We start from the raw sequence: 27,210 nt of genomic DNA on the forward strand, positions 1-27,210 counted from the left end.
CAAAAGTACTGCCCCTTTCCTTCCAACAGATTTTTTTGAGAGAATTTTCTGGTGACAATTTTATAGTAATGCCTGCTTTAGCCAGTCATGAACGTTATATGAGCTTAAATCATGCCCTATTTCCTACATTCCCTGCTGGGATGTTGGCCATTACTGGCATGCTTTGTTTTGTTTCTATTCAAAGGCCTACGAAAGCTGTTTGAGCCGTACCACATTAACCAACATCATTGAATTGTGAACATGCAAATGTGTTGTTCAATTATTACAATATTGACTTAAAATCTCAGGGGTACTTCAAGTAAATTTGGTTATAGCGGTTCAGATGATAAAGCGTTTAGGAATCCCTGCATTACATGAAAAAACATTAATAAACATGAAAACAGCAATAATAATACTTAGCCAGAATCTTCAATGTTTGAAATATTTTTGTCCATAATCAATAAAAGGTCACTGTATATGATGAAGATATATAATATAATTTGTTTAGTAACACATAATCACATCATCATTTATCAACTTGTATATTTATTTGTCTCATAGATGGTCTAATTGATTGAGAGGTGCTTTGGTCAACAAATTCATTTGCATGACATTTACGTGGCCATTCTATCTTGTGAAAACATTCAAAGCTAAATGGTATGACAGAGATGGATTTTTTTAGAAAGGAAATTTTAAAAGTAAAAAGAATAATTAGATAGAATCAATAAGTTATGAATAATTTACTGACATTGTGTAAATAATATGTAATCATACAACTCATAAAGAAATAACAGTACTCTGATCATGAGCATTTTAAAATGTAATTTAATGTAATAACAAATACTTTATTTTCTAAATCTGTTAACATAATCAAGATTACATCTAATCAATTACTTCCCAGAACTGCTGGTTACTCTTCTTACATAGGACAAGCGGCATGGAAAATCAAGTAATATGTTTATTTACATGAACATTCACATGTATTTGTTTCATTAAAGGTGCTTTATCAATTTATTGACTGTAGAAAGCCATACGAATGCCATATGTTTGCAGAGATTTATGAAACCTGCTAAATTCAACTAGTTTCTCAGAAAAACAATGCTGGAAGTTATTCTACTTTGAAATGTGCTTTCCCGGTCAGAATATCTGTTTTTGTTTTGGTCTGTGATCCCGCCTCTGCCAATTTAGCCAATAGTATTTCGACACCCAGGTTGCCAGTTGGTGGAAAACAGGGCGTATTGGGTCAGAAATGATCTGGGTGATTGATCACAGTTGCCTCCTAAATCTGGCAACCCGCGTGAGGGTAGAGTCTGAGGAGGAAGGTGCGGGAAACAACCCCCTCTAATAATTTTGACTTTAGACTGCAGCACCCGATTCAACCGCTAGCTTACAATTACACATTCCAGTCTGCACCTTTAAGTAGATTTGCAATATACACAAAATGTACACTGGCCGTCACACACACGTTAGGAGGACACACATACCGCATCTCTGTAGAGAAGTATTGAGGGCAAGGCTACTATGCATTCACTCTTTTTTATTCTTTTGTGCTTTGCCACCAGGATGAGTCTTTCTCAAACATTTACGGAAAAAGAAACTGCACGTTTTAATAAAGAGGAATGTGATCAGTGCAACAATTGAGAGTAAAAAGGCCACTACGTCCAGGCAGTGGTACTGATACCAGCTCAGGTCATGTGCCTGAACTCGTAGATGTTTTGCTCCTTTATTCCGCATTACAAATTCGATCCAGTAAACTGCCTGGTCCAGAGGTTTTATCGGCTGATCATGGTGGATTCTGGAAAGTCTCATGATGCTTTCTTTGTATCTGATTAGAGAAGAAAAAGAAGCGCTGCTTAACACAAGACAAGCTCTACAAAAGTACAAAAGTTTCTAAATATATTGACAAGCTATGCTTTGAACTAGAGTGTTTTTCTATGACATCAGGTTTAAAGTGAATAGTGTAGATGGCCATTTAAGGGTTGTTTCTAAACTACTGAAAAAAACTGGTAGAGCCCTTTGGTAATGGATTATTTCAAATTTCTGAAAGACTTAACTCACGAGGGATTATTTAATACAGTCTTGAGAGCTTCTGCCAGGTCTTTGGACTTCATTGTATTGATATCAAGGACAACAGCAGCTCCTTTGGTTTTCATGTGCATCATGTTGTCAGGCTGGTCAGCAAACAGTGGCAAACCCACCATTGGGACACCATGATAAATAGCCTCATACAGTCCATTTGTCCCTCCATGGGTAATGAAGGCCCTCGTTTTTGGATGTCCTATCAGATAAAATAAAGTCAGTATCTATTTGACTCCAGTTATTGTTCTTTGTGTATAAAGAGCACACATGACAACACTTTCCTTACCAAGCAAATCATTCTGTGGGATCCAGTCGAAGAGTTTTGTATTGGGGGCGAGAGATTCTGGTGTTTTTCCACTGTAACGCCAAATAACCTGTACAAATACACATGGAGAACGTACTCTGTTACTAACGTAACCTCTATACACTGAGATAACGGGAACGAGTACTGCATCGCTAGACGCAATGTGGAAAACTCCTTTTCCTCCGATTACTGAAGATTATAGAATAACGCAGCGGAGCTGCAGGAACCTATGGAGAGAAAGCCCGCCAGAGCCTGCCGAAATGGGCAGGGCTATCCCTCTATATAAGCGGGCAATCTGCCATAGGGAATCAGGTTAATTCGACTGAAGCGACGAACGCCGAGTCATGCATTGTGAAAAAGCACGGCCGGTGATGCGGTACTCAGGGAACTGAGGTTATGTTAGAAACCGAGTAAGTTACTTTTCGATACAGTTCACGGGGCCCTGGCCCAGGGTCCAAGAATAAGGGCCCAAGGGTGTCAAGTTTAATTTAGGGTGATATAAAGCCCAACAACAAGGGACTCGGACTACATGTGGAGGGTTCTAGTGGGTTGAGCTCACGTAGAGGTCAATGCCCAGCTTAAACAGACAGGACCCGTGCTTGTAGCGCAGGGACATCCAGGTTATAGAATCTGGCGAATGTGGATGGAGAGGACAGACCGGACGCCGCACAAATGTCGCCAATGGACACTCTGCTGGACCATGCCCAGAATAAAGCCATGTCTCAGATGGAGTGTGCTTTTACTCCGATGGGGCATTGTAGGCCCATTGAAGCGTAGGCCTATGCAATCACGTCCCCTATCCAGTGGAATAGTCTTTGGTTCGTGACCGGATGCCCTTTAGTGCGGCCACCGAAGCACACGAAGAGCTGCTCTGACAGCCTGAACGGATCAGAGCGCATGATATATACTCTTAAGGCCCAAACAGGGTAGAGTAAATAAGGCCTCGTTTACACTGTCAGTGAAATAAATCAGATATAAATCAGATATGTGCCAATGCGACTGTCATGTAAACAGGCAGATCGGATTTTCTGAGGCATTAGGCTACGTCTCCGCAGAGAGCATAGGAAAAAATATACTATGGAAATCACTGGGGTACATCAACTGTTTGGTTACTCACATTCTTCCAAATAACTTCAACAGAAGAAAGAAACTTATTCCGGTTTAAAACAACTTGAGAGAGTAAATGATGAAAATTAAAAGTTTTGGGAGAACTATCTATTTAATGTTAATAAAACAACAAAACACAGAGGAAATCACTCACTGCTCTTGACTGAGAACCTCAATAGTAGCTTTAATAAGAATCAATTCATAATTTATACAGTGAAGTCTATATTTGGCTTTGACTTTGACTGAACATTTGCTCTCACTTTGAGGAAAAAATATCAGGATATACATCGTATCTCGATATTCAGCCAATATATATCGGGATATGAGTTTTGGTCCATATCGCCTAGCCCTAGTGTAAACACGTAAATCGGAAATGGGTCACAATTGAAAGAACGTGTAAACAGACGGTCAAAAAAATCGGATAGAGTCAACAAATCAGAATTGGGCATCAAGACCTGGAGTGGAAATGAGGCCTAAGACTCCTGCTCACTCTCAGATGGGGGAGGGTGAGAAGAACCCAACCTTAAAAGATGCAGCGAGAGGCCTGAGGCCGCCATCCTTCTTTTGAACGAGGAAGTAGCGGCTGTAAAAGCCTGACCCGCTGTAGGTCGGAGGAACTGTTTCTACAGCTCCTTCTGCTAGCAAATTCATCACTTCGGTGTGGAGGACATGAGCCACGTTGCTCCCTAACGAGGTGGTGACGACACCCCTGAAGCGGAGAGGCCTGCAAGCAAATTGCAGCGGGTAGCCTCATTTTACTGTGTTCAATACCTATCTTGGCACTCCGGGGATGGCTTTCCAAGCCTCGGCCCGGGTGGCCAGGGGGAAAGGGCGCAGCAAGACTTAGCCTGCTCCTCTACCTTCCCGAAGGATCAGGACGGCTTCCGAGGCGCAGGATCCAGCGTTATCTTAGGCCGGGGATCTAGGGGTAGCCAGTGCTTTAAATGGCCCAAAAGAGGTGCAGGTACTCTATTATTATTTTATTTTATTTTTTGCTGACTCCCCTCCTCCCCTGAGGTAGCAACAACTATATTGAACGGGTTTTATATACAGCAGTCAACAGGCGACCTTATAAAAAATAATAAATCCTTTTATTAGTTTGTGGATTTGCTTGAGCTAGAAAGAGCTACTGAACATTAATAAAATGCACAAAAAAAATACCGCACTTGTGCTCGGGACCAACATTCTGGGCACTCATGCTCGCTAACGCGGCTGTTGTCATCGGTAGAAGTGGTGTCACTCTCGTCCTCGTCGCCACTTGTGAGAACCTCATCGACCGCGGCACAAGTGCTGCTTTCATTAGCTTGCGTCTGACCTGCAGCGATATCATTCTGGCTTGGTGGGGTGGCAGCGAGTCATCTGATTCTGACCTTGTTCTTTTACTACTCAGAGTCTGAAGCCAGGAGAGCATATTAAGTGTTCATTGTATTTGTATTTTAACTGAGCAGCTATGGTTGCACGTTTCACACACCCTCTCCGGACCACGCTGAGTTGACACTGACAGCGGCAAAAGCGACGCATGCGCTTTTCACTTGTAAAACTCAAGGGTGTATGTATGGGTAATGTAGTCTCTGCTCTCGGTGGGACGAATTAGGAAGCGTGCATTATGAAGGGCGCTCTGAAAAGCGGCAGCGCAGCCAAAGGATTAAAACAGATGTGCAAATGAGTGTACCGGTACGCTAAAAGCACGTTCTGGGCACACGGAGAGGTGGCGGTACGCTCAAGAGCTATATTTGGAAGAGGCGGTACTGAGTACCGGTGCGTACTGGCCCACTTAAAGCACTGGGGGTAGCACAATAAGAGCAGTTCGTCTCAGTGAGCGCGGCTTCTGCGTGGTGGGATTAACTTTATTATTGCTAATCTATAAAGAGACAAAAAAAAGTTACACACCTTTTGTGGGATCTGACCAAGAGCAGAAGCAATAGTGTTTGATCTTTCCAATGTCAGGTTGTTGATCATGGAACCCAATGAGAAAACAACAATGCCATTATCTCCTGAGCTCTGAACAAACTTCTCCAGTTCCTAAAAGACACACAAATGACTACATACTTTAACTCAAAAACAGAAAACAAGACTATACAAGAACAACCATATACACCATGTAAACTACTTAACAGTAAACATATTTACATAGGAAATACCAATCATGGGGAAAAGAAATGTATTACTCTTTTTGAAAGTGTTCATTCTGGTTCTGAACCCACAAAAAACATAAGGCACTCTAACGCACTCTAAAAAATATTTAAAAACGAAATGGTTTGGATGGTTTGCGTGACCCAGTTTGTCCCTGATGGTAGATGACATAATTGAACCAACTGGGTCCAAAAAGCATTTTCCCCCATGACTGTCGTTCTAAAGTTATTATGTCATTACTTATATTTTTTCTCATCTGTTATATTTCATGCACTGCAAATAATATTTGAGAAGTTTGGAACCATGCAAATTCTTTTGGTGCCATCAGTCAGACCACAGGGCCAAACTAATTAATCGCACAGCGTTTGGCTCAAAAGATATTCTTGTGCTGAGTTACAAAACTAATGTAAAAATTCTGTAAATGTTTTGCCCTGATATGCAATTTCTCCCTTTACCCAGCTTTTAATTAGTGACCTAAACGGAAGATATTTTCCATCAGAAATGTCATGTCAAAGTGTTCCATATGCAGTTTACAAAATGGGATGACATTGCAAATCCATAGTTTCTTTTCATAGGTCAACAGAGTCAAATCCCTCTCCAAAGCTACAATGTTACTTGATCTATTCAAGTGAGGATTCCTTAATTTACAATTGAAGCTTGTTTTAATACAAATTAAAATAAAATGTAAAGGCATCAAAAATATTTCAGAAGAGCAGATATTTCAAAATAATATATGGCAAAGCAAAGTCATTACCTTTGACAGAGGTTTGGCGGGTTTGCAGTGCAGTCCTCCAACAAATTTAAAATTAGGCAGGAGTGGGCGTGGATACTCAAAATCCCAGTAAGTTCTAATCAACCAGATGTCAGCTTTCCCCATGGTCTCACACATTGTTGTAGGTTTGCCTGTGACATAATAAATATTTCCACTCAGTTGATGTATCCGGAAGACTAGCTTACTGCACAATTAAGCATAAAAGTCGGCCCAGATCAAACAAAAAATAGTTACCCCATATTTCAGTGTAAAGCCGGTCAAAAGTAAACCTCATGTGAAATCGAAATATGGTTGTATACATGATGTAGAGGAGCATGTTTTCAACTCTGTCTGTGAAGCTCATATGGTCAGTAAGGTGACCCTGCACAGCGACCGCAGGAACATAGGATGGTGGTGTGGGGATCTGACCGCAAAACTGCTCGAAATTATATGCGAATGTTGAGCGCAGTGAGAGAACGTGCGGGATTTTCAGCGTCTCTGCCATCAAGTCAGCGCATGGCATCATTGGATCAGATAAAAGCACATCATAATGAGATTCCCGAATCGTGTGTAAAAGATCCTCATTGTGGAACATTCCCTTGCATGTATCAGCAGCAAGCGCCATGAAGTTTGACATCACTCGCCAGATCATGGAGACTTTCTCGTATGTGGTGGCTGTGTCGGTCATCCAGAGATGAATAAAGTCCCTCCATACGCCATTGGCCTCTTCTTTCTTCATGTTGACTTTAAACACATTGAAGTTGAACCGCTCCTTCCGTGTGTACTGTACAGTAGGAGATGAAGAACTGATCAAAACCGTCACGCTGTGGTTCTTATCAACTAACGCGTCTACGATTGAACGCATGTTGTGCCAGTGGCTGTACTCGCCTGGCAACACCAAAACTCTGCCAGCCTTTACTCCACACAGCAGTACCAGCACAAGCAAAGTCCCAGAAATCATGGTCAAGTGTTTGTGCCTTTAGAAAAGTGCAGTGTGATCTATGGAACAGTGACCCAAATGCAAATTTGCACAACAGGATTTGGGCAAAGGTCGAGTTGCATTATGGAGGGTATAGGTGCACTTTGTCATTTTGCCAAAGGATAATATCGTTAACTTGCACTTTGACTCAATTCCCACTCTAAATTGTTTATTTTGCAATACTGCAAGGAATATGCAAATGTTATGAACAACACCGTTATAACAGATATATTTTGTTTTTATAAAATGTAAGTGCAATTCTGAGTCAGATGTCAGTTTATAGAAGGGGTTTTCAACCTTGGTAGACTCTGGTTTATTATAGCCTATAGTTGTTTTCCATCAAGACACCTCTCGGGATATTTAAATGTTTGTTTAATAGACATAGCTGAATCGTTGAAATTTAGGAGTAAAATCAGTGGCGTCATGCCCATTCAAAGTGGAGATTTTTCCTCCCTGATAATTTTTTTGTCACAACTTTATTCCTATTATGCTCCATAATTACCAGAGCCTATAACGACTCAAATGTATTCTTCTGGATGTGTAATAAATCGGTCAGCATCAGCCCGCCCCTTTTTCCTAATATGGTGTCTGTGTATTTCATATCTAGAGCGCTACGCGCGTCGTCTAGAATCTTTGCTGTGTATGTTCAAGCAACTCACTCGTCTCGCACGTTGAGCTGGCAATGCTTTACAGATGGTCTTGAAGTGGTAAGTGGGCAAAGCAACAAATCGGCATTGAATTAGTTATCGGGTGATATTAAAAGGTAGTGGGATTATTTGTGGTTGACCTGGAAATTTGAACTTGATCAAAAAGTTATGGATTTGATATTAGCTGCGAATTCAGAGCCTTAACTTAAGTTGTGTCAGTGTAACGTTATCGATAGCTAGCCTAGTGTAACCGTAAACTAGTTGGCTAACGTTACCGCCTGCCATACAAAGCCAATAAGCCATAGTAACGTTATCTGATCGGTTTTGAAACATCTGTTCTGTTTTGTCTTGTGTCAAAGTCTCCAGCTGGTTCAATTGTTTTCAGTTTCATAGAAACAAGGGTGTTAAATTTGTTGTAGGCTAACTGCAAAATCCAACCTAACGTTATCAAGGCATCGACTTGATGTTTCTCCCATAGACTGTTGTTCACGGTTCATTAACCATTTTCAAATAAACGGGGTAGTGTTAACCTTATTCAGCACTGAAATCTATCAAACTTCTTTCAAAGTCCATCATCACATATTAATATTAAAATAACTTAATTTTAGAGCACAACAAAGTCAGACCTCAGCACCTTTATGTACCTTTAATGTAAGATCGTTCTTTGGTCACATACCAATTTAAAATCATAATATAAAAACTGCAATGGTACTGTTTTTAAAATCATGTGAAGTAGGCCTAAGTGTACAGTAAGTGTGTGTGTAAAGATGCTTTTGAATTTGAGCTTACAGTTCTTTCATCAACCTGTCTTTTACATAAACTTACAAAATAGATACTTTAACTCAGTCCTCAGATAGAGGAGGGTTGCTGCTAGCTCTGTTAAGGTATTTCTGTCCCTCCCAAACTGCATTGAAATGGTATGTTTAGCAGCCAGAATTTAAAAATGTTCAGGGGGAGAAACCCCGACCCCTCCTAACATGATCCATATCACCCGTCAGAAAACAATTGCAACGTCTCAGATTGTGCCCCCCCAGAATTTTGGCTTGCATGACGCCCCTGAGTAAAATCATGTAGGTGTTAACAAACTTTTAATGACGAATCGCGCAGCTCTACATACAATAGCATGTGTTAATGAACAGTTTTTTTCTATTGAGACACTTGAGGAGATACGCACGGACGAGCGATATGCAATTTCCTTTGAAAACTATCCGGCTAGTTCTAAAATATAAACACGTATAATAGGCTAACCATAGTGAATCAGCGTAAGACGAAAACATGTTTTGGAAGATGGATTCATGATGTATTAACTCATTATTTAAATGTTGTCAATTTTGAACGCATTAAGAGTAAGACAAATCTCCCATTTGCCTTTGTTTTAAGAAAATGCAACTCCAATTCTGAGTCAGACGTCAGTTTATAGCAGGGGCTTTCAACCTTGATAGATATGGGTTTATTATAGCCCATTTAGTTAATTTACAATAGTAGTGAAGTAGTAAAATCTTTATTTGTCCCTTTGCAGGGCAATTTAAGCAGCGTCAAAAACCTCCCAACGTACAATTTAATACATCAATTTACAATACTTCTAGCTACAATTTTAAGTTCACGGTACCTTTATCTTTGCTTCAGATAAGTATTTACACTTATAACTGCATTTGAAACAAAAGATCTAGAAGCTTTAACAGTCCTCCATTTGCGCACTCTATATCGCCTACCTGAGGGACGCAGTTCAAATTCTGAAAACAAGATGTGAGATGTATCATCCAGGATAGTCGAAGACTTCCTAAGAACATTCCTCCCACACAGAGTAGACAAACCTATCTGTACAGAGCCTGTAATCTTGTGACCCTAAACGAGTAATGCTCTGAAGCTGGGATCTACAGATCATACCAAATGTCAAAACAGTTTCAATAAAAGATCTATAAAATATTATCAATATGGATTTATCCACTTCAAATAACTTAAGCTTCCTCAATAAATATAACCGTTTATGTGCTTTCGATATAATAAGATGTGTGTTTTCCACTCACTTAAGCTTGTCATCTATTCATGTACCCAAATACTTGTATGAACTGACCTTCTCAACTTCTTTACCCACAATAACTAATTTAGATGTAGTTTCAACAGATTTATAAAAATCTATCGTCATATCCTTGGTTTTGGAGACGTTAATTTGTAAATGAGAATTCTCACAGTAATCGGAAAAATAATTCAAAATGGGCCCATGCTCTGTATCACCTTGCTTTAACAGACTTATCACCACTGTATCATCTGCATATTTAATAATATGTCTGTCTGGATATTGACTTATGCACCTATCTCTATATAAAATAAATAATAAAGGTGAAAGAATACAGCCTTGTGGACAGCCCACTGAGGAATACACTTCTCGGGAAGGTTCTTCATTTACCCGTACTATTTAAGACCTTCTGGTCAGAAAATCTAAAATCCAGACTACCAAACCCTAAATTTGGAAAGCAAACGTTCCGCTAAAAAAATAGGTTGAATAGTGTTAAATGCTGATGAAAAATCTACAAATAATAAACAAGCATGACGTTTACCGATATCCACGTTTATAATGTCACGGTTCATGAATCCGTGTGTTCATTTTGCGTCTATATCTGGTGTGTTTATGGTAGGCTATGTGTGTGTGTGTGTGTGTGTGTGTGTCGATGCGTGTGCTTTGCCTATTAGCAACAGCTGATCACTCTAATCCAGCGGTTCTCAGAGTGTGTGGCGTGCTCCACTGGTGGGGAATAGAGACGTGACAGGTGGCGCGCGACAAACGGGAGGAAATTTTCCTTTTTATGCCTTTATATCTTTATTCGTTGATGGCGAGTCCGCATCGTCAACTTCATCTTTGCAGCAACACAGAAAACACCAGTTTATTAATAAACAATATTGTTTGTATATGTCTCCTTGCTATTTTTTACACATTCATAATCCTTACTTTTGCCGGTTCTTTGTGGCAAGCTTTATGCGTGCGCTTGAGTGCGGCAATATAACGCTCATTATCCTCTATAGCCTATTTAAGTAATTAAATCAATATAAAGGGTCGATTTGTCCACTAATAGTCGACTAGAAAAAAACTTTAGTCAGAGACAGCCCTTATTCCACATATTTTCGAACCAGCAGCCATTCTGTGTTGAGCGACCCTGAGAATATTCAGAAATGCGCTCTCTCTCCGCTCTCATGCTCTGATCGGGACAATGGAATATTAAAATAATTAATTATTAGTTAATATCTTATACACTGCCCATCATTTTAATCCCATATCAAATGTTATGTCTATTTTAATATGTGTAATATATAAAAAAATTTTATTTCACGTTTTTAAGTACAATATTATGTTAGTCCACAGCCCCCAACCAGGGGGTGCTGATGCTATGACGAGTGGCACTTTTATTTCTTTTCTATTTTTGAACTTGATACAAATTTTGACACAACTGCACTTTTATTTTCTCTATTTTTGAATTTCATGCAAGTTATGACACAGCTGCACTTTTATTTTCTTTATTTTTGAACTTGCTGTTATTTGATGTAGATAGTTGGTTTGTATTTAGATACAACTTGTTACTATACTGTTACTACTTGTTACTTCAATACATTGGAACATTTTAAGCTTGTAGCGTATTTCATTAGCGTTGGGGCGATGGGGGCAGATGGGGCTTGAAAATTCCCCCTTGCCCAAAGTGGGGAATAACCGAAAAAGTTTGAGAACCACTGCTCTAATCAGAGTTTCAGCTCTTGCTAGTCAGCTGCCTTTATCTAGCTGGCGTGTGAAATGTGTGTTGTCGGTTCGTCATTCATGCCTTGTTCTTGTTGTCGTCAGAGTTCTTGCTGAGTTTGATCCCTGCGTTTCATCTGAGTTCCTCAACGTGTTGGATTACTTGTTCGAGGTTACATCAACCAGCACCGTTGTTGGTTGTCAGAACTTCTGAGTACATTTATCTGGATCTTGGGACTCGTTATTGTGACATATATATGAGATTTAGGAGCGTCCGAGTGGCATCCTCCCCACTCCTATTTCTCCTATAGGCAAATTGTAGTGGATCAATCAGCTGACTATATGCTCTACAAGCCAAATTTTAATAATTCTCTCAAAACACTTCATTAATAATGATGTCTAAAATCATGGTATTGGTAAATGTGGTATTTTTAATGAATGAATGAGGCATTTATTTAGCGCTTTCACTGTACAATCAAAGGGCTGTACAGTCATATCAGGGGATGTCTCCTCAACCACCCCAATTTGCATTCAACTAATATCAAGATTAATATTAAGATAAGTCTAATCATTTCAATTAATTTTTACCATTTACCACTGACTTCTGTTTCCGGTGCGAGTATTGCCGTTTCTCGGAGGAACTTTTTGTTTGTTTGTTTTGTTTGCCGTACCATGCAGTGGAAAAGCGGCAAATGTTAATATTTCTAAAGTCTTGGTTCAACCTTCCACGACTGTTAATAACCGTGCCATAATCTTTGAATCTTCTCTCTCCTTTCTTCCTCACATTTCATCACTCACTAATTCTGCCTTCTTTCACCTCTGCAATATCGCTCGCGTTCGTCCCTTTTTGAATGTCAGTGATGCTGAGAACCTTGTTCACGCTTTTCACGCTTCCTAGTTTCAGGTTCAATGAGCTGCCATAGATATAGGTATTTTGACATAGGTATTTTGAAAAGTTGAAAACAAATATGACAATATTATTAATCATCTGTCTCAGACAGGACCACAACTTGGGCTGGGACTATTGCTGGGCTCAATAAACTGAGATTGATTTGTGCTCGACTGATTGATTACAGTTATCACATGAGTTATCTTTCAAAAGATTAAAGAAAAGAGAAAAGATGTCAAATTTAGATTTAATTTGCCGTTAGAAACACCCACAGAAGTGTTAACCAGTTTTCTGTAACCTAATGCCAATGTAATACACAGTGTTGGGTCCGAGTCCACCTTTGTCGAGTCCGAGTCAAGTCCAAGTCCTTAACAATCGAGTCCGAGTCCAAAGAGGGCCGAGTCGGACTTGAGTCCGAGTCCTTAACATCCGAGTCCGAGTCGAGTCCAGCCGAGTCCACAAAGTTTTAAATGATTTGAAATTGACCTTTCACAAAGACCCGCCCCTCTTAGTTACTGTTGCTACGTCCGACAAGCCGTTCCGCTCTCACTCCAAATGTTCTCACACAGTGAAAAATATATTGCGGAGCAAAGAGGAAACTGAATATGCGCCAACATACAAGACAGAGCAGCCTACTTTTGGGATGAAATAAAGTCTCATCTTTTACATTTTTATAATTATTATGAAATTCAAACAATAAATCCTGTTTTGTGGTGCTTTAATGTGTAGGCCTCAGTTCAAGCAGCACATGAACTGATAATCTCTTAGTTATAGCACAAATTAAACATGAATGAAAATCAGAACTGCAAAAAGATATCAATACACCATTTTTCAAGTTCAAGTCCACTGACTTTAATCTACTAACTGATTTGGTTTGTTTGTCGGACAAAAATGGCGGTATCTGCATTATGATTGGTCAGATCGCCTGTCAATCAAATTCCGGCGAAATGTCTCATGACTGAGCTCTTAAATTAATATTTTAAACCTTACAACATGATTGCAATGTATAGTCAAAGTCATACGTTTACCTATTGTAGATCTTTCAGAATCTGCAAGGTAATGCTCAAGAATGCAACACGATGCATTAAGAGCCAGGGGTAAACTTTTGAGCAAATGGTGATGTTTAAAGTTTTCTTATTTTGTTTTACATGCTAATATATTTTTTAGCCTCTGAAGGGCAGGACTAATTTAATATAATTTTCAACAAAATAAGAACAATTTACATCCAGTTCCATCCTTAATGGACTTCTTGAGCATCACTAAATGTTTGCAGGGTTTGTAATAGTTGTGTATGAGTCCCTCAGTTGTCACCAGTGCGAAAAGATGGATCTCACAATCATAGTCAAATATGCAGAAGATGCTGGAAAAGCAAAGAATGTGCAGGAGCTGGAGGATTTTTCCTCATGAACAACCATTACAAAAAACAGTTGTGGATACAAACACAAAATACAAGATAAATTACTTGATTGTAGTCAGGTAATGTAGTTTGTAGTTTGGTTTCGTTTTTGAATAATATTGTGTCCTCTAGTGCCCGGACTCGACTGGACTCGGACATTTTTCCGAGTCTAAAATGTCCGAGTCCGTGTCAAGTCCGTGTACAAATTCATCCGAGTGCGTGACAAGTCCGAGTTCATTCAAAATTGGACTCGAGTCCGAGTCCGATTTCGAGTACCCCAACTCTATACAACACAAAGTTGCCTATATTCAGGGGTGCACATAAGTTGTGCGCATGCGTGGTAAAGAATAAACGATGCGCAGCAGAAAACGTGGAGGGAAGCGCTTTTGAGGGAGAGAGAGAGAGAGGCGCGTTTCAAACAGCGCTCGAACACCGAATTGATTCCTCTTTCACGTTTACTTGTGCTTGAACTTGCCAGGTGGGAAGATTCACTTTTCCCTGGCCCAATACATAGATTATGCCCTTTTGTTGAGTGGCTCAACTTTTACTGTGGGATTTGCGGATGAGGAGCACCTCTCTGCCTGAGTCTCTTCACGTCATGCCTGCCAAGAATGAGTCTCCTGCACTGCCAGTGCCACCCACGTCATGCCACGGCTCAGGTCCGCCCACATCATGCCACGGCCCAGGTCCGCCCACGTCATGCCACGGCCCAGGTCCGCCCACGTCATGCCACGGCCTAGGTCCGCCCACGTCATGCCACGGCCCAGGTCCGCCCACGCCATGCCACGGCCCAGGTCCGCCCACATCATGCCACGGCCCAGGTCCGCCCACGTCATGCCACTGCCCAGGTCCGCCCACGTCATGCCACGGCCCAGGTCCGCCCACGTCATGCCACGGCCCAGGTCCGCCCACGTCATGCCACGGCCCAGGTCCGCCCACGTCATGCCACAACCCAGGTCTGCCCACGTCATGCCACAACCCAGGTCCGCCCACGTCATGCCACGGCCCAAGTCCGCCCACGTCATGCGACGGCCCAGGTCCGCTCACGTCATGCCACGGCCCAGGTCCGGCCACGTCATGCCACGCCCTAGGTCGGCCCACGTCATGCCACGGCCCAGGTTTTGGTTTTGCCGGGCATCGGGAGCCGCCCTTAGAGGGCGAGATCTGTCACGATTTGGTTTGTTCATGTCATGTTCCATGTCTGTCATGTGGTTCCCTGTTTGTCATGTGATCCTGCGATGTGTCTTGTCATTGGTTAATCGTCTGTTCATTGTTCACAGGTGTCCCTTGTCTTGTCCCTTTTGTTTGTAATAAACTGCACTTGGGTTCTTCTCTACAACTTGCCTTCAGTGGATCCTTTTACATACGTTGGATTAAATTAATAGTAGAGGTGTACATCAATTCTAGCCATTTCATTCCTAACCAATGTACATTTGGAAATAAAAAAACGGAATAAAACTTGACCAACCGAACACACATCTCCAACCAGTAGCATAATTTTGTTTTAAAAAGTGGGTGGGACAGGTGTGTGTGTGTGCATGTGTATGGGGTGGGGGGGGGGGGGAGATGCTGCTTCTATTAGCATTCTATTCACTGCTATAGAATGCTAAGATATATTTACTATGTGTCAATGTGTGCATTACAATAAAAATTTTCGGAAAAAATAACATTATAATGTCCAGAAATCAATTTCAATAGTACATTGGGTTTAATTTGCCATTTAATTAGAACTACTGTACTAATATAGTTAGTGCCGAGAATTTTCACGTGAATAAATCCATAGTTCCGCGATTGAAGCTTGTGTATTTTCATTGGCTAGTAGCCCATTACTTTTGCCAAGCGTGTCAAAGGTTCTCGGGTTCTAATCCGCACTCGTATAGTTTTTTTTTCTCATCAAAACGTCTCCGGTTACTATCGTAACCTTGGTTACCTGCGAGGCGGGAACGAGACATTACATAGCAACGCTGCGGGAAATCTTGTGGGCAAACCACAGCTTGGAACAGCTGGCCAACTGTATGCACTTGTGAGTTTATGGAGAGTTTCTGCTTGAATTTCTTTGCAGAATAGCCTCCCAGAGCTGCTGTTTTGATGCGAACTGCCTCCCACCCTCATAGATCTTTTGCTTGAGGATGCTCCAGAGGTTCTCAATAGGGTTGAGGTCAGGGGAGGATTGGGGCCACACCATGAGTCGGCTCGCTCATGGGGCGGGACGATTTACATTCTAGAGAGCATTTGATTGGACAGAAGATGTGATGAGAAGCTGAAGTCCACGGTGATGACATAAAAATCCGTGATCTGTTTTTTTTTGCGCGGAAGTGGGGGACTGTAAGTTTTGAATGCTTATATCTCCTAAATGCGAATTTTGTCATTGGTTTGGAACACACCAGCATATTCATAATATATTCATAATAAAAACTAAAAACGTAAATTTTGATTTCAGGAGGCATTTACAGTGTACATTATGTACGTTTAAAATAAATGGCAATATAACTTTGCTAGATTACGATGTTAATAAAAATGTGTCTCACAGTCTGTGAAAACTGCCTATGCCGCATTAAAGAGAGAATGTCATGCATCAGTTCGGCCGGCAAAATCTGAATTTCACTATCAATAATCTAGTCTAATGCATAGACTATGGCAAGCCATTTTGACTTCTATTCATTCGCAGGATATGTATTTGTGATATCAACAATTCAATTTTCACTAGTTAAAATTCTAATTCTTGATATCAGGGATTAGATTTCTACTAGAAATGTTAATTCTTGATATCAACAACATTAGGGATGGCCCGATACCGATACTGGCATCGGGGATCGGGTCGATACTGTCCTCATATACCCATACTCGTACTCATAAAAATTCGCCGATACCACGCCCCGATACCACGTACATTTTGTGAAACGAAACTGGCCGCCGCGAGTGCTTTGTCGAGGTGAACTGAGGCATAGGGACGTGCACTCCCAACGCAATAGAGTGCGGCGCGGCGCTAGATCTGATGGCCGAGCGCGGGCGCTAGCGGTAATGCACTCACTCTGTGTGTGCGGGTTGCGGGAGAATAAAACGATTTGCGGGACTCCCGCAAAACATATTAAAACTAATAGATTTTTATTCATCTGTTGCAGAAAAGCAAGAATAACAACTAAAACAAAATAGAAACGATTTACAGGCCAGAGTTTCTATTCATAACATGTTTGCAGCATTGAGCGATGTAGCCAATCACAGTCATATGTGTTGATTTCTTGAACGCAATGGCCAATCAGAATCATTCAAGATAGACTCCCCTCACCGCTCAAAACTTTTTTGTTCAGTGCTGAATTCTGTATGCTGGCAAATCCTCTAATTATAACAGTGTGTGGATATTATGAAAGATTCATTGAGCTGTCAGCTTCATTGATAATAACAGAGATGTGTGAGATCGCAATGAACTGTCAGCTTTTTAGGTATTAGACTATTAAGGGAGCGCACTTTGCGCGCATTCAGTCATTCCAGACCATGCACGCAGTAACTGCTTGCTTTTATGTTAAATTAACAGTGGTTTGTGTCTTAATACATTTATTATTTTACTCATCATTATTTATTTTTAGACTTGTTAAAACAAGCAGAGAAGAAAATAAAAACAGTCTTCTAGCCTGTGTTCTAAAATAGTCTTCTGTCTTCTTTTCTGGGAGCCTTTAGTTACTTTTGTGGTAGAAATATCGGTATCGGTACTCGGTATTGGCAAGTACACAAATGTAAATACTCGTACTGGTATCGGTTTGAAAAAAATGGTATCGGGCCATCCCTAATCTACAATGACATCATCACTCGCAGAAATAGGAATTCTTGATATCAAGAATTACATTTCAACTAGTAAAAACTATCATTTTTGATATCTGCAATTGTATTATCACTAGTTAAATATCTGTCATTCAAATTCAATTGTTGATATCAAGAATTGATTTCTTAATAGTTGAAATTCAAAATTCACATATCAAAAATAAAATTCTTGCTAATAAAAATCATATTTTTTAATATCAATATTACATGGTTACTACCACGTATTACCATCAAAAATTGTTTTTCTACTAGTAAGAAATGCATAGCTGATATGTGTACTTTCAATTTCAACTAAGAAATCAATTCTTTATATCAACAACTAAATTTGAATGGCAGCCTATAGTGAAAAATCCAATTTCTGATATCAAGAATTAGTATTTCAACAAGTCAAAATTTAATTGTTGATATCAATAATTCCTATACTGGGAATGAATAAATGTTAAAACGTTTGCCATACACAGACAACAGCTGCAGTGATGCTGGTGTTTGCTGATCATTCACTATCACAGTTAAAGGGGGAAGACATTTCTGTAATTGAGTCTGTAAACAATAGATTGAAGCCTGAAGACAACTTGACTGATATTTTGAATGTTTATAAAATAACTTTCTCTCATTTTATCTTTATACATAATGTCACAATTTTGACCTTTTCCCCCTCACAATTGCGAGTTTCCATTTCACCAATCAGTTTTTTTTTTTGTTTTTTTTTTTACCTCCACCACTTAAGAAAGGTAGGCTAATTGCGACTTTTTATTACACAATTCTGAGTTTTTTCTCTCAACTGCCAGTTTACATCTCACGAAAAGTCTGATAAAAAGGCAGAATTGTGAGATTTTATTCTGTGGCGTAAACTTCCATATAAAGCCTGTTCTAGCTCAACTAGATTTTCCATAATATATAGCCAACAAAGATGTTCGTTAGAGAAAAAAACTTTCGTGAGTCCTTACCTAATATTTCACTGTAGTAATTATTCAAACTCATCGAGCCCATCCGAAACCCGACGGAATAAACAACATAAATAATCATATTTTTCACTCTTTCCATGAAGCACATGTGATCTGTCATCACCGTCGGAGGAACCGGTACATAAGAGGGCGGTGAGGGCATCTGTCCACACATCCTCTCCATGGAAAACCCCAGTGAAACCCGCAGAGAAAGGACGAGTGGCAGGTCCAGAATCTCTGCCAGCAAGTCACTGCATATGAACATGGGATCATATAAGAGCACATCAAACTTTAAACCCCTCAAACGCGCGATCAGCGCGTCATTACGCAGCATGGAGTCGCACACGATGCGCAGCATTTCGTTCATCTTTCCCGCCAGGTCCACGATCTGGAGACCAATTGTGAACATGCTTGGTGTGGGGTCCTGCATCCAGATGTTGATCAGCTGTTCGCTCACACTGTGCAGCTCGTGCGCCTTCAGAGGCACGTCAAACACCAGGAACGAAAACCTCTCCTGCGCTGTGAAGTTTACGGACGGCGAGGCTGAGTTCACCAGAACGGTCACACTGTGATTGCGGTTCAGAAGCTCTTCCACGATGTTTCGCATGTTTTGCCAGTGGCTGTATTCTCCCAGCAGCACGAGCACATTGCCACCGTGCGTAAAGCTCACGTCAGTCAATAAGAAGATTACGAAAAGTGTGCATGACTTTCCCAAACAGTGCATGGCAGAAACAGTCGCAAGACGAAACAGATAACCACCTTTTCCACTTTGCATCTGGATTAAGAAGGTAGGCGTGTACAGGAAATAAGTTTTAGGGTAAGGGCGGGACAGCAGGACTTTGGAAGAAAGTGACGTCACGTAGGAGCCAGGAAACACTCGCTGAAAAAACAACACTACATTCTCTTGTGAAAAACAAGTGCGATTAATTGTATTGAATGTGAACTTGTAGGCCTGCATTTTAAACGTATTAAATAACTGTACTTGTCGACTAATGTTAATAACATAAAAGGTTAAGTGTAGGCTACATAAAGAGAGAATGTAGTTTACACTTTCACGACTCGTTGATATTTTTAAAAAGTGCACTATGTAATACTGCCCAAATGTTTTACTTTAAAGTACATTTTAAATCATGTTTTAATAAACTTTTTTCATGCTTTAAAATAGCCTACACTTATGGTATTTTGATGTGTCGACTAACATAAAGTAACATAATGTAAAGTACTTGATTATCATTTTAACTGTAGTGTGTTATTCAATATTAGCCTACATTTAAAGTTAATATTTTAAATGTACTGAATTGCAACTCATCATTACAATAGAAATATGTAAATACAAATAAATTTGAATATGTGACATACAATAGAATAGAAATGACTATAAATTATATTTCAGTTTACCACAAACCATAACAAAACGTTAACCATATTACACGACAATAGAAGTAATAAGCTTATGAAATGATATGTAATGATATACTTAAGTCCTACTTAAGTTTGTATAAAAGCACTAAGTTCAGCTTAGTGCATTAAATATAATTTAAACTATAATACATTTACATTTAATTGCAAACATGTAGAACTGTCAGAAATCATTACAGTCAGTTTGCACTTAATATACATTTCCATTATAATTACTCATTTTAAAAGTATGAGAGTGTGTACTTTTTCATAAAGATTATTAAATTAATAAACAAAATAACCATAAATAAGAAAATAGGTATATAACCTGGATGGACTTGAGCAGTTTTGAGGATAGTGCCACCTACAGGTCATTAAAAAAAGCTATTTTTTGCCTATAACGTTTGAATACTTTGGGCTAAAAAGTCATGAATCTGGTCTCATATATTTGGATTCCTTGGGCCATAAAGCCAGGAAAATTTATCAAGCATTTTTGGAACAGCAAAAAATGAAATGTCCCTACACGACAAAGGGTTAATTTGGATAATCTGGGATCTAGGGGAAAAAAATAGATTGCTGTAAATATCAAGATGTTTGCTTATAATTTAAAAAGGACCAATATACATACAGTATGTTCCTGTGTGGTACATTTGCACAAATATACCACATACTGTACATCATTAGATACAAGTTTGGAACATTGTTGCTTTGCCAATAATTTGAATATGTTATGTAAATCTTTTGTCACTGACAGTTAGGGTCTATTTTTTTCCTGGGGTTCCCACACTTTTGTCAGTTGCCTCATTCTCCTATATGACATGAACTCATACTGAGATCACGTGACAACTAAGCTATGGAATTGTTAACATTGCCTTTTTATGCAATAAACATATTAAATAGTACTTGTCTTTCTATAAGGTATTACTAGTAAGATATCAGAGAACAGATAACATAATGTGTTCATTTCATGTTAGTCATCTGATCTAATAAAACAAAATTATAGTACATCTCAGAAATTGTGCATCCATCAGGAAACACAAACTCGCAGTAGTAGTGAGTAACAATAAGCAAGTTTTATTCTACACAGGTGAATGGTAAGTATACTGCTGGTAGACGACAGCCAGGAAGACGATGATGAAGATGAGCTCAGGTACGTTGCACCACACACACCAGTATAGCACGGAGTACTGAACTGATGAGAAGTTTCTCTTACAGGAAGTTGGAGAACTGGAGACTGGAGACAGGCAGGATTGGAGGCAAGAAAATGAATATGGTGGTAGGCATCTCAGATAAGGAATATCCACAATTTGGGAAAGTCCAAGTTGAGACCAGACAATAAAGTGTGGTGCCGGCTTTTGTAGTGTGGAGCAAATGAGGTGTGATTGCTGGCAGGTGCGGGTGATTATGGAGTGTGTGCAGGTGAGAGTCATAGAGGATGATGGGAACTGTAGTGCTGAGGTGACCGGTGAATCGTGACAGTAAAGGTAAGTTACTTCCTGAAACAGACTCAGGGATAATCCTTTCAGGACCAGATTTGGGGATTTTACACACAGGAATCTCTCTCGCTGGAACGGACTCGGGAATCTCTCGCTGGAACGGACTCGGGAATCTCTCTCACTGGAACGGACTCGGGAATCTCTCGCTGGATCGGACTCGGGAATCTCTCTCGCTGGAAAGGACTCGGGAATCTCTCTCGCTGGAACGGACTCGGGAATTCGGGAATCTCTCTCGCTGGAATGGACTCGGGAATCTCTCTCACTGGAACAGACTCGGGAATCTCTCTCGCTGGAACGGACTCGGGAATCTCTCTCGCTGGAACGGACTCGGGAATCTCTCTCGCTGGAACGGACTCGGGAATCTCTCTCGCTGGAACGGACTCAGGAATCTCTCTCGCTGGAATTGACTCGGGAATCTCTCACTGGAACGGACTCGGGAATCTCTCTCACTGGAACGGACTCGGGAATCTCTCTCGCTGGAATTGACTCGGGAATCTCTCTCGCTGGAACGGACTCGGGAATCTCTCTCACTGGAACGGACACGGTAATCTCTCTCACTGGAACGGCTTCGGGAATCTCTCTCGCTGGAATTGACTCGGGAATCTCTCTCACTGGAACGGACTCGGGAATCTCTCTCGCTGGAACGGACTCGGGAATTTCTCTCACTGGAACGGACTCTGGAATCTCTCTCGCTGGAATTGACTCGGGAATCTCTCTCACTGGAACGGACTCGGGAAGTATACTGCAGGTAGAGAACAACCAGGAAGACGATGATGAAGCAGATGAAAACAGGTAAGTTGCACCACACACACCCTACACACCAATATTTCACTGAGTACCGAACTAATGAGAAGTTTTTCTTGTACAGGGAGTTGGGAGACTGGGGACTGGCAGGATAGGAGACAGGGAAATTAACATGGTGGTAGGCATCTCAGATAAGGAATATCCACAACTTGGGAAAGTCCTAGTCGAGACCAGGCAACGAAGGTGTGTGTGGTGCAGGCTTTTGTAGTGTGGAGCACTAGAGGGTGAGGGTGATTGCTGGCATGTGCGGTGATTATGGAGTGTGTGCAGGTGAGAGTCAGAGAGGGATGATGTGAACTGTAGTCCAGAGGTGTCAGGTGAATCTTGACAGCATCTTGATGACACATGGTGAAAATTAATGCTCTTGATAACTTTGAAATAGAAAGATTTCTAAGTGCATAAGGCATCAAATGGTAGGAACGGGCCATATAATCTTCTGATAATGTATTGTAGTTTGCCGGATGTACTACTCCGGTGCACTTGAAGTTGAAATTACTGCATGGCAAAGTGCACATTATCAGTGGTTTTATGTTTCTTGTATTGTGTGTAAAGGTTGAGGCTATTCACTATAACAATGAGGTTTTAGCTATGAGAATAAGGTAAGCTATTCAAAGGGGTTTGGGACTCTATACAACCTTCTAACTCATGCTGTTTAGTTGCTTATTGGTCAGATAGGACTTTGACTAATCTGTAGAATATAATAAAATACTGTTGAAAGTTCTTGCCAGAGATGCAAGTTTAATTGGTCACCCAGAATTTGTTAAATTTTTCATGTTTAAGACCATTTGTAAACACTTTGTATAATCTGTTTATATGCTCAAGTGCAACATGATACTGATTCAGAACACATGAATAAAGAGGCGCTGCTCAAAAAAGGAAAATCCTGTGTTTCACAACTTTTTATATGGAGAATTGTGTCATAATAACTGATCTCAGATCAAATGTCTAACGATTACAAAATATTATGTTTTTTCTTTTTATAAATAACCTTGGTTAAAGTTTTGAACTGAAATGAAGAATTGTGTCACATAGAGTAGTTTTGGTTCTTTGAGCTCATTTTAATTCCCTGTGTTTAATCCCGGTTTTATATCCTGAATAACTATGTAAATATGTATGAATCTTGTTTCTGACTTTTGCCTGGGTTCCTACACTTTTGTCACCTGGCCCAATCTCCACATGGCCATGATCACACCACGACTCAGCTAGAATAAGGGAAGTCTTTCATCCATATTGTGACATGTCAGAGTAAAACTTTTAGTTTTTTTAACAAGAAGACATGTAACGCGTGACTTGATTTTGTATATTGGGAATTGATTGGATCGTAGTTGTTTGTTTGTGACAGATTGTCCCATGCTGATTTTAACACATCGTTTTATATAACAAGAAATGTAGTCATTTCATGGAATATATAGTTGCCCCCTACTAATCTCAACCTACACTGAACCAGGGCCTATAAACAGCAATAAAAGAGTGGCCTGAGCTTTTTTAACCAATCAGAGAACACTTTCTGCCTGTCAATCATTTTGCATGAGTTTGCTGACATACTTTTGGAGGGAGGAGCTTGTCATGAAGTGCAAGGATCACAAGTGTGTTTTCCTTCATGACATCAATGCCTCTCAACAGGGGCAAGCAAAGCAAGGCAAAATCTATCAACATGTTTATCAATGAAATGAATTTTACCTGGGCAATTGAGGTGGAAATGTTCAATGGCTTTTTTGTGTGTCTCTGTAGCCCCTTTCACACATAGATTCCGGAAAATACACGGATAAAGTGACCCGGGATTTGACCTGGGTTCGTTTGATTTTGGTTCATTCACACTGCCAGTGATTTCCCGGAATCAGAGAGTGCGTTCACACAACCCGTAAAAATCCCGTAAAAACACGTGACATCGATGTCATGTCATGTCTCAGCAGCGTCTATAGTTTGCTTATGAGCTGCGATTTCCACCACGCTTGTTCATTTTTTTTCTCTGATTCGATCATAAACTAGCGCATTACGTACCGTTTCACACTGGCGAACAATACCGCCTTCAGCGCCATCATTACGACACGGCATTGATTCCGGCTTTTGTTCACACAGCGTGCGTTCTGGGACTGTTCAAAATTATTCAAAATAAACCTACACAAAACAATATTGTGGCACAAATTTAAGAGTTATGTAGGCCTACTCGAAATGCATTACATCTTTCAGCCATTTTGATTACATGGTTTTACGTAAACTAAACTTAATGTGACGCATGTTTGTCAGTTTATTACTAACTACTTGCATCTATTTTATTTTATTTAAAAAAATAGTTTTTTAAAAATGCAGTCAAATTGTTTAGAATTAGCATTGTGAAAACAATTAAATTTACTCATTTAAAAAGAATGAACGGTTAAAATTTGGCTGAGAAACAAGCAATATTCAGTTAAAATGAATGAGATTGAAACAAATTAAATTGTTTGATAAATATAAACAGCGTGATTGAGTATTTAAAACACTCTTGTTAATTAGTACAATTACAGAAATCTTACCAGTTTCTTGTTTCATTTATTTATTTTACTGGCAGGGAAATCTAACAAAAATGAAAAAATTCTCATTAAAATAACATCACTTTACTAACACAATTATATAAGAAAAGATATAAATCACTATCAGAGCATTAAAAAGGAAGCATAGACTTAATACGTTTTTTTAAGCTATAAGAATTGTTTCGGTATCTGATTAGGTTTCATTTTTAAAAGCAATACATAAAAAGGTATTTGGATCCTAAATTTGCTTTTGTGAATATGAACTATTCTCAATTATTGAACATTATTGAACATTCGGTTATATGTAAAAACTGTAATCCAAATGGATGGAAATTTTACATGCAATTAAAATACATGAATCTTTAAGCATTTAATATAACAGATAAAACATTTATGAAGAGGCAACTCATTGTATTTAGAAAAATAAGGCAATGCAGTCCTGCAACAGAAATGAAATGCAAGCGTACTTACCCAGGATTTCTGTATATAAGTGATCCCACTTTGATTTAGTGACTAGATAAAACAAAAAATCCTGTGCGCCATAGAACAGAAAATTTTTCAGTCTTAGCAGGAAATTCATGTCATCTGTGTACTCAGAGCCGATGGAAGGGACGTAGGATGGCGGTGCCGGCAGTTGTGCGCAAAGTCTCTCAATCGTGTTACCAAAGGAAAACCTGAGACTGAGAATTAAAGGTAAGTTCAACTTCTGTGCCAGCAGCTCCCCACACATGAATATAGGGTCGGCCAGTAATGCGTCAAACTTTTCTTCTCTCCACTTCTCAAGGAGGTCTTCTCTGGCAAAGAGTTGAGTGCACACGGCCTGATTCTGCTCTGTGCCAATGTCAACCATCTCCTTGATCTTCAGTGAAGCCGTGATGATGTTGTCATTCGGTAGCTCATGAGTCCAGCATTTCAGCATCCTTTCCATGTTCTCCAGGATGTCCTGCTTCGTGTGAGGAACCTGTATAATCTCCACATTGTAGCCCTCGGATGGAGTGGTTTTGACAGACGGTGTGGCCGTGTGAGTGACCACTGTGATATTGTGTCCTCTTTCGATCAATGCATCTATGATGACTTTTACATTGAGCCAGTGGCTGAATTCGGCCGGCCAGACGAGGATCTTCCCTCCTGACACACACAGCAGGTTCAGGTTCAGCAGAACAAGCAAAAGGAAAAGACTGGTGCTTCTTCTGGGACTCATGACAGCGGTGAACAAACCTCTGCGCACATTACGCAGGAACAAGCATGTGGAGGAGGAGCTACTGACGGGCAGCATGGGAACATGGAAAGACAAAGTTATGCAATCAAATAAAGGGGAAGGTATTAACCGATCTTTAGTTTTAAAGAATGCCTTCATATCATCAGCTTGCTTGTATATCTGCTTATCACTTAATTTTTCTTTTCACTTTTTATTTTAGTGGCAGGGAAATCTAGCAAAAATTAAGTAATGCTCATTAAAAAACATCACTTTCACAATAAGAAAAGGGGAATCTCTATCAGAGCATTAAAAAAGATAAGCACAGGCTTTTTAGAATTGTTATGGTACACTGATTTGGATTTATTTTTTTTAAAAGAAATACATATAGGCTTTTGGTTACTAAATTTTCCTTTTTGAATATGAATTCAGCTATTGTCTAGGCGTATTATATCTATCTTAAGTATTAGACCATAGAATAGTGTTTCAAGCTATTGAATTTGAGAGTTATTTTCTGTGAAAATAACTAACAATGTAAAATTCTGCACGGAATAAGTAATAGAGTAATTATTAACTTAATATGAAAAGGATTTAAGGGGTAAAAACAAAAGGCTAATACAGAAGTTTAGTTCTTTTTTACAAAAAAGTTCCTTTTTACAAAATGTGTAGTCAATGCAAAATTCTTGTGCAATAAACACAATTTCAGAGAAGTGAGTAATTGTGTCCTCATAGATGACAAAATACTGTCATTAAACTGAAAGTTCATAGTAAAGTTCCAGTAAAAAAAACAAAGTAAAAACCCCAAGAAGATGTATTTTTAGTCGAAGAAGTCAGAAGTCTTTCCATTCTTGATCACTGACTTTATTATTCAAAGAGATTCTGAGTTTAATTAAGAATTTATCTAAAAAATATTATTTGAAAAGCTAGATTATAGTCAAAATTGGAAAAGAGCATTAGGATCATGAAGACATGTTTGACACGCGATTAGAATATATAGGCTATATATATATATATATATATATATATATATATATATATATATATATATATATATATATA

General features: G+C 39.6%; 1 protein-coding gene across 3 annotated transcripts; it reads right to left on the reverse strand.

Moving 5' to 3' along the window:
- Positions 1 to 784: 784 nt before the first annotated feature.
- On the reverse strand, positions 785 to 26,157 carry LOC143715098 (UDP-glucuronosyltransferase 2A1-like). 3 transcript variants are annotated; one of them, XM_077206742.1, is made up of 7 exons: positions 25,428 to 26,157; positions 18,752 to 19,375; positions 6,357 to 6,505; positions 5,360 to 5,491; positions 2,345 to 2,432; positions 2,038 to 2,257; positions 785 to 1,804 (listed from the first exon to the last, which is right to left on the reverse strand). In XM_077206742.1, the coding sequence occupies exons 1-7, from the start codon at positions 26,155 to 26,157 to the stop codon at positions 1,507 to 1,509; spliced, it is 2,241 nt and encodes a 746-aa protein (XP_077062857.1). In that variant the 3' UTR covers positions 785 to 1,506. The 3 variants fall into 3 exon arrangements, with proteins under 3 accessions (XP_077062857.1, XP_077062856.1, XP_077062855.1); XM_077206741.1 differs by lacking the exon at positions 18,752 to 19,375; XM_077206740.1 differs by lacking the exons at positions 18,752 to 19,375; positions 25,428 to 26,157 and adding an exon at positions 6,609 to 7,401.
- Positions 26,158 to 27,210: the final 1,053 nt, after the last annotated feature.

Source organism: Siphateles boraxobius, unplaced genomic scaffold (genome assembly GCF_051911475.1).
Source record: "Siphateles boraxobius isolate OS27281-9 unplaced genomic scaffold, OSU_SipBor_1 56, whole genome shotgun sequence".
Taxonomy (NCBI): Eukaryota; Metazoa; Chordata; class Actinopteri; order Cypriniformes; family Leuciscidae; genus Siphateles; species Siphateles boraxobius.

Coding starts and splice junctions, on each gene's coding strand:
- LOC143715098 (XM_077206742.1), bottom strand. CDS start 26,157: ATGAGTCCCAGAAGAAGCACCAGTCTTTTCCTTTTGCTTGTTCTGCTG. Junction 2,433..5,359: donor TTGGTCAGATCCCACAAAAG/GTGTGTAACTTT, acceptor GTATTTGTACAG/GTTATTTGGCGTTACAGTGG. Junction 1,805..2,037: donor ACTGTATTAAATAATCCCTC/GTGAGTTAAGTC, acceptor TTCTCTAATCAG/ATACAAAGAAAGCATCATGA.